General features: G+C 43.8%; 1 protein-coding gene across 1 annotated transcript; it reads left to right on the top strand.

Moving 5' to 3' along the window:
• The first annotated feature begins 5,092 nt into the window (after positions 1–5,092).
• LOC136354514 (uncharacterized) lies at positions 5,093–6,077 on the top strand. Its single transcript, XM_066306023.1, has 2 exons — positions 5,093–5,716; positions 5,805–6,077. Exons 1-2 carry the CDS (start codon positions 5,093–5,095, stop codon positions 6,075–6,077), a joined length of 897 nt encoding a protein of 298 aa, XP_066162120.1.
• The last annotated feature ends 249 nt before the right edge of the window (positions 6,078–6,326 follow it).

The following is a 6,326-nucleotide window of genomic DNA, read 5'->3' as shown; positions in this document are numbered from 1 at the left end:
TTTTCTCTCTTCCCGTTCAACTCTCACTCCACATCTCCTCTCACCCTTCCTTTCCCACTCCACCTCATATCTTTTCCTTTCCTCTCCTCGTTCTCTTCTCCACCACCGGTGGCTAAGGCGGAGATGACGGCCTCGCAGGCGGGCTCTGGCGGCATGCAGAGACGAAGGTCTCTTTGGCAGGCGGCGGAGGCAGCCTCAGGGGCGGGTGGTGACAGCACGCGGATTCGGCCGGTCCCATCCACGAGAGCGACAACGGTGCGCGGATCTGTCGACAGCGATTGTGGGACGGGTGGCTCCGTCGCCGGCAACCGCAGGGAGGGCCGATCTGTCGCCGGAGACCGCAGGACAGACGGATTCATCGTCGGCGACCGCGGGGAGGGCGGATCAGCCGCTGACAAAATCGGGGAACCCCCTCCCCCTCCCGCACATGGATCCGCCGACGACGGGAGGGGTGATGACGGCAGTAGTGGCGGTGGGAGGGGCGACGACATGGTGGTTGTGGCGACGGTTTCTAGGTTACTGTTCTGTGGCTAGGGTTTTGATTTCTGGAATTTTTTTTTTGCGATTTTCTATTAGCACGTGCAGACGGCTTAAGCGCTCGCAGTCGAATAAGCCGTCTGTGTGGATATATGAAACCCGTAATCTCCACATGTAGTTTCTACAATGCGAACGTAGCAATGTCTGGACTGGGCGATCTCCGTGGGAGATCATCCGGACTGGTATACCAAAACCTTTAAGTTTAATGGATCAATGAATTAATGGAGATGAGGGATTGCTTGTGAGACGGAAAGGCTGAACGAAATGACAGGCAGCTCACATGGCAGACCATCTGGGCTGGTAAACCAAAACCTTAGGTTTAATTGATAGGATAGGGTCAATTAAACCCTAGATTGTTCAGTCCCGCACATTGTACTTCCATGCAGATACCTGCAATGTTGGTTAATCTAGCAGTTATTTCTATCCTGAAGTACTTACTACAGAATTTAACAAATATAGTAACTAATATCTTGGAAACAAAACAACCCTCAGGACCTTCTTGGAACACAAGTTTTGGAACGAAAATCAGTGTAAATTACAGGGCTGAAAAGTTATAAGTTGGGCTGAAAAACTTTGTTGTTCAGGTGGGGTTGCTTGTCGCATTATAATCTCCGATTGAGCCCAATCCACCCATAAAAGAAATATCTCCTCCTGGTAATTAACACAAAGAAAGAACGGGGTAGGAGTACTAATCTGATCTGGTTGCAGGCGAGCCTGCGGCCTCATGGTGAACCAGCAGCTGCATCAGCAAGAAACGGAGTGTACACGACGTCACTCGAGAGGACATGGCGGACCATCGCCTATGGCGACACGGGCTCCTTGTTGTCGCCATGTGTATTCCAGAGGACACTCAACGTGGCAGGTTACTTGAAGCTCCCTCTTGCAGGATTCACCAGGCAATGGCAAGATTCTGAATTCCTGATGCCACCCATTCCAAAGCAGGAATAGTTTATGCTGTCCTATGGGGATGATCAGCAAAAGATTGCGATTAAAAAAAATAGCGTCTCAAGACTTTTGTGTTCTCCAACCCCTGTGTCTTTTTTTTTGTGCCAATTTAAGGGAAGTGAATAATGATCGGGAGGGGTTCATATATATAGCTGAGACAGTGAGACAAGAGATAATTGATCAGCATGACAGGGATGAGAGAGTAATGACCCACCTACAACATTGCAGGATCGATGAAGTGGATGAATTTTTTAGATAATGGAAATGGATTATATCTCCGGCTTCTGTCATAAGACACACAGCCATAAGTTTAATAGTAATAAAAAGGTAAGATAAAAGTAAATCAAAATGAGAAATAAGGTGATGGGACAAATCCCCAACTCCCCTTTATTATTGACTAGCGTTCAACCATATAAAATATTTTAGCTAGCAATTCTTATGGAACAACGCCACCCATAGTGGAATAAGAGACCCTTGGCTACCGATTCCAAGAGTGTAGCACCATTGCGCATAGTATCCTGCTCCTCCTGTGGTAGCATTGTAGACCAAAAGTGGAGCCAGTAGGAAGACATGAAGATAACCTACATAGGGTTAGATAATTGTTTACCATTAAAAACTTTATCATTGTGACAACGCCAAATTGACCAACATACAGCACTAGCTCTAATTAGAATCATCTTCTTAATGGACCTAGATACCCCTCTAAGCTAATTACCGAAAATGTTTTTGGACCTACATACAGCACTAGCTCCGATTAGAATCAACTTCTTAATGGACTTAGATACCCCTCTAAGCTAATTACCGAAAATGTTTTTGGCGTTACGGGGTGCGGGGATATTAAAAGCAAAAAACACGCATCTCTAAACAAACTAAGCAACACGATACTCAAAGAAAAAATATTGGATTGTCTCTTGTACATAGCAGAAAGAATAATGTTTGTCTCCCCCCATTTTCTTTTAGGAGTAAATTGCACTGGCGGTCCTTAAACTTGTGAGGAGGTTTCATCCAGGTCCATGAACTTACAAACACGGGGTCAAGGTCACTAATCTTGTTTTATTGTATCAATCCGGTCTAGAGAACGCTTTGACCCGTTTCGTGCATACGTGGACAGCAACGTGTTGCGACACGTGTGATGCCACACCGCACCGCCCCGCACCGTGCACTTTTTAAATCTAAGCCCCTCAGTTCCCTCGAATTCTCCAAACCTTAGCCCTCTCTTCTCTACTCTCTTCTCCCCTGGACAGCGAAGCAGAGGCGATCGCCGGAGAAATTGCGGGCTGTGATCACTGGTGAGATAGGGATTGAGAGGTTGCGGGGAGGGTGCAGAGACACTGGCCTCCCGGAGGTGTTGAAGCCGGCGAGGAGGCATGTTGTTCCGGCTAACAGGAGAGCCGCCGCCGGTGTACGGTATGTACAATGGACCCAAAATTTGAGCTTTTTTTTGGTTGATTGCAGATGGGTGGTAGTTATGCTAGCTGTGGTCTATTTATTTGATGATTTCGAGTGTGGAAGCTGTGGTCGAATTTTGTTGATTATTTAGGGTTTTGGTGACAGCCATCATAGCAGTAATCTTTGCTAATTAGGAAGACAAATTTTGTAATGCAGCTAAGGATTCGGGTACATTCACTGCTGAGATACACCATGGGGGTTTCTTTGTTGGCTATGGTAGCAACAGGGCATACATAGATGAGAACATGGATTGGTTTGATAATGTTGAGGCAAAAACTTGGTGTGCTGTTAGTTTAGATGGTTTCTTAGAAATGCTTGGGTATGATAAGAGTCTAGGCTTCAAGGCATATTGGTTGCTACCAGGCAAAACTCTTGAAGATGGTCTTAGGGTGATAGAAACACAGGCAGACTTTGAAGTAATGGCAAAGGTGGTTAACAGGGCAAACAAATTTGTGATTTATTTTGATCAGGATGATACAATTGCTCGTGTAGACTGGGATGATGTAGTTTCTCCCCCTATTTGCCAGCTTCCCAAAGTGATGAGTCCTGGGAAGAAGTCAGTGGCTGAGAAGGCAAAAGGGAAGGTGTTTGAGGTAGTAGGAGAGAGTGATAGTGATGATAGTGCCAGTGATTCTGATTATGTTGATAGTGACTATGATTTGTCTGATTCTGATGATGACTTGTATGTGGACAATATTGATGTGGAGGTAGAAGACTTAACTGGAAAGAAGAAAAGGAATAGTAAGAAAGCTAGAGGCAGTGAACTGAAGGGCAAAGAAATAGTAGTTTGTACAAATTCAGAGGGAGATGATGAGGACTATGACACTGATGAAGGCTTGGAGGCAGCTGATTCTGATGGGGATAAAAGTGGAGTTAAGTTTAAGTTTAGGTCATTTAGTAAGGAGGATGTCAATAATCCAGTGTTTAAGGTGGGCATGGTTTTTTCTTGTGTAGAGTTGCTTAGGAAGGCAATCACTGAATACAGTATGAAGAATAGAGTTTATATAAAGCTTCCTAGGAATGATCAGCAAAGACTTAGGGCTCACTGTGCAGAGGGTTGCCCTTGGAATTTATATGCTTCAAAGGACAGCAGAGCTAATGCTTTCATGGTGAAGACCTACAATGGAGAGCACAAATGCTAGAAGGAATGGATCTTGAAAAGGTGCACTGCCAAATGGTTGGCTGGAGAGTACATTGATGCATTTAGAGCAAATGAGAAGATGACACTTGGTGGTTTTGCCAAGACAGTGCAGCTGGAATGGAATCTGACACCATCTAGGAGCAAACTTCAGAGAGCTAGGAGGTTGGCTTTCAAGGCCATATATGGTGATGAGATCAAGCAGTACAACCAGCTTTAGGATTATGGTGTTGAGCTAAGGAGGTCTAATCCAGGCAGTTGTTTATTCCTGAACATTAGTGATGGCTGCTTTAGCACATTGTATATGTCACTTGACGCATGCAAAAGAGGGTTCTTAAAGTGCTGCAGACCTCTTATTTGTTTGGATGGGTGCCACATAAAGACAAAATTTGGTGGTTAGATTTTGACAGCTGTTGGAATTGATCCAAATGATTGCGTATATCCTATACCATTAGCTGTTGTTGAGACTGAATCTCTAAGCTCTTGGAGGTGGTTTCTACAGACCCTGAAGGAAGATCTAGGCATTGATAATACTTATCCTTGGACAATAATGATAGACAAGCAGAAGGTAGTTCTCTAAGCTCTTGATTTATTTCTTCTAAATGTCACCAAACTGTTTTGTGTTAATTGTTGTTCTTGGTTTGTGCTTGATTGCAGGGTTTGATTCCAGCTGTGCAGCAAATTTTTCTAGACTCAGAACACAGGTTTTGTGTTAGACACCTCTACTCCAACTTTCAAGTTCACTTCAAAGGTGAAAATCTGAAAAACCAGCTCTGGGCATGTGCTAGGTCTAGTTCAGTTATAGAGTGGGTGGCAAATATGGAGGAAATGGCTACTCTCAATCAGGATGCACATGATTGGTTGAAAAAAATGGAACCTAGTACATGGGTTAGAGCATATTTTAGTGACTTCCCAAAGTGTGATATACTCTTGAACAATAGTTGTGAGGTTTTTAACAAATACATCTTGGAGGCTAGGGAATTACCAATGTTAAGTATGTTGGAAAAGATTAAGCAACAGTTAATGACTAGGCACTTTAACAAGCAGAAGGAGGCTGCAGAACAGTGGAAAGGTCCTATATGCCCTAAGATTAGGAAAAAAGTGCTAAAGAATACAGACCTAGCTAACACATGCTATGCTCTTCCAGCTGGCAAAGGAATCTTTGAGGTCCAGGATAGAAACTTTAAGTACATTGTTGATATCAATGCAAAACATTGTGATTGTAGGAGGTGGGATCTCACAGGGATACCTTGCAGCCATGCAATTTCTAGCCTCAGGTACCAGAGAATCAATGCTGAGTCAGTATTGCCAGTTTGTTATAGTGTACAAGCATTTTCAAATGCATATGAGTTCAATATTTGGCCCTGTCAAGACACAGCTAAATGGGAAAAGACAAATGGGCCACATGTGAAGCCTGCTGTCTATGAAAAGAAAGTTGGCAAGCCAACAAAGTCCAGGAGGAAAGCACCACATGAGGTCCAGGGAAGGCATGGGCCAAAAATTAGCAAGCATGGTGTGGAGATGCATTGCAAGTACTGCAATGAGGCAGGCCACAACCAAAGGGGTTGCAAGTTGAAAAAAGCTGGACTCAGGCCCAATCAGCAACCAAAGAAGTCTATTCAAAACCCTGAAGTCATCACAACAGAGGTAATGCCATCTTTTATTCAATGATTTCCTTCTAAAATCAAAACTTCCATTTACCATGACTTCTCTGTAGGTGCAATCTCAATCTCAGGTGCAAACTCAGTCTCATGTTGAATCTCAGTCCCAGCAGTTGCTGACACAGGTTAACAATGCAATGGTATCTCAGATGTTTGAGGAGTCCTCCCAAGTTACTCAAATGAACTTGGCACCTAGGCCTCTGCCTGACAACCAATTTGTCATGGCAAACAAACCAACAGCCAGGCCAATGCCTCTAACCACAACAGCAAAGGAAGGAAAGCTGAGAGCAACAAAAAGAAAGGCTGCAGGTGATGGTCCTGAAAAGAGAGCTACCAAGAAGAAGTAGAATTGCTGATAGAACTGCATAAGAGCTAGGCTAGAGAGCTATCAGTACTTTCTTTTGTAATGACAAATGATAGTGTCAATCTGATTATGGCTACCATGTCTCCTTTTATAATTATCGAAGAAATGGCTGGCATCTTTTATTTTGTAATGCCAAACTGAATCCAGGCATTAACTACATCTTCCTGTTCTGGCTACATATTCTCAGAATGCAATTACTGATTATAGCTTCAATTTCTCATTCTGTTTAAAT

This window comes from Oryza sativa, chromosome 12 (assembly GCF_034140825.1).
Source record: "Oryza sativa Japonica Group chromosome 12, ASM3414082v1".
NCBI classification, from domain to species: Eukaryota; Viridiplantae; Streptophyta; class Magnoliopsida; order Poales; family Poaceae; genus Oryza; species Oryza sativa.
The sequence above is the reverse complement of the archived record's forward strand: the minus strand, read 5'-3'. Positions and strand labels throughout refer to the sequence as shown.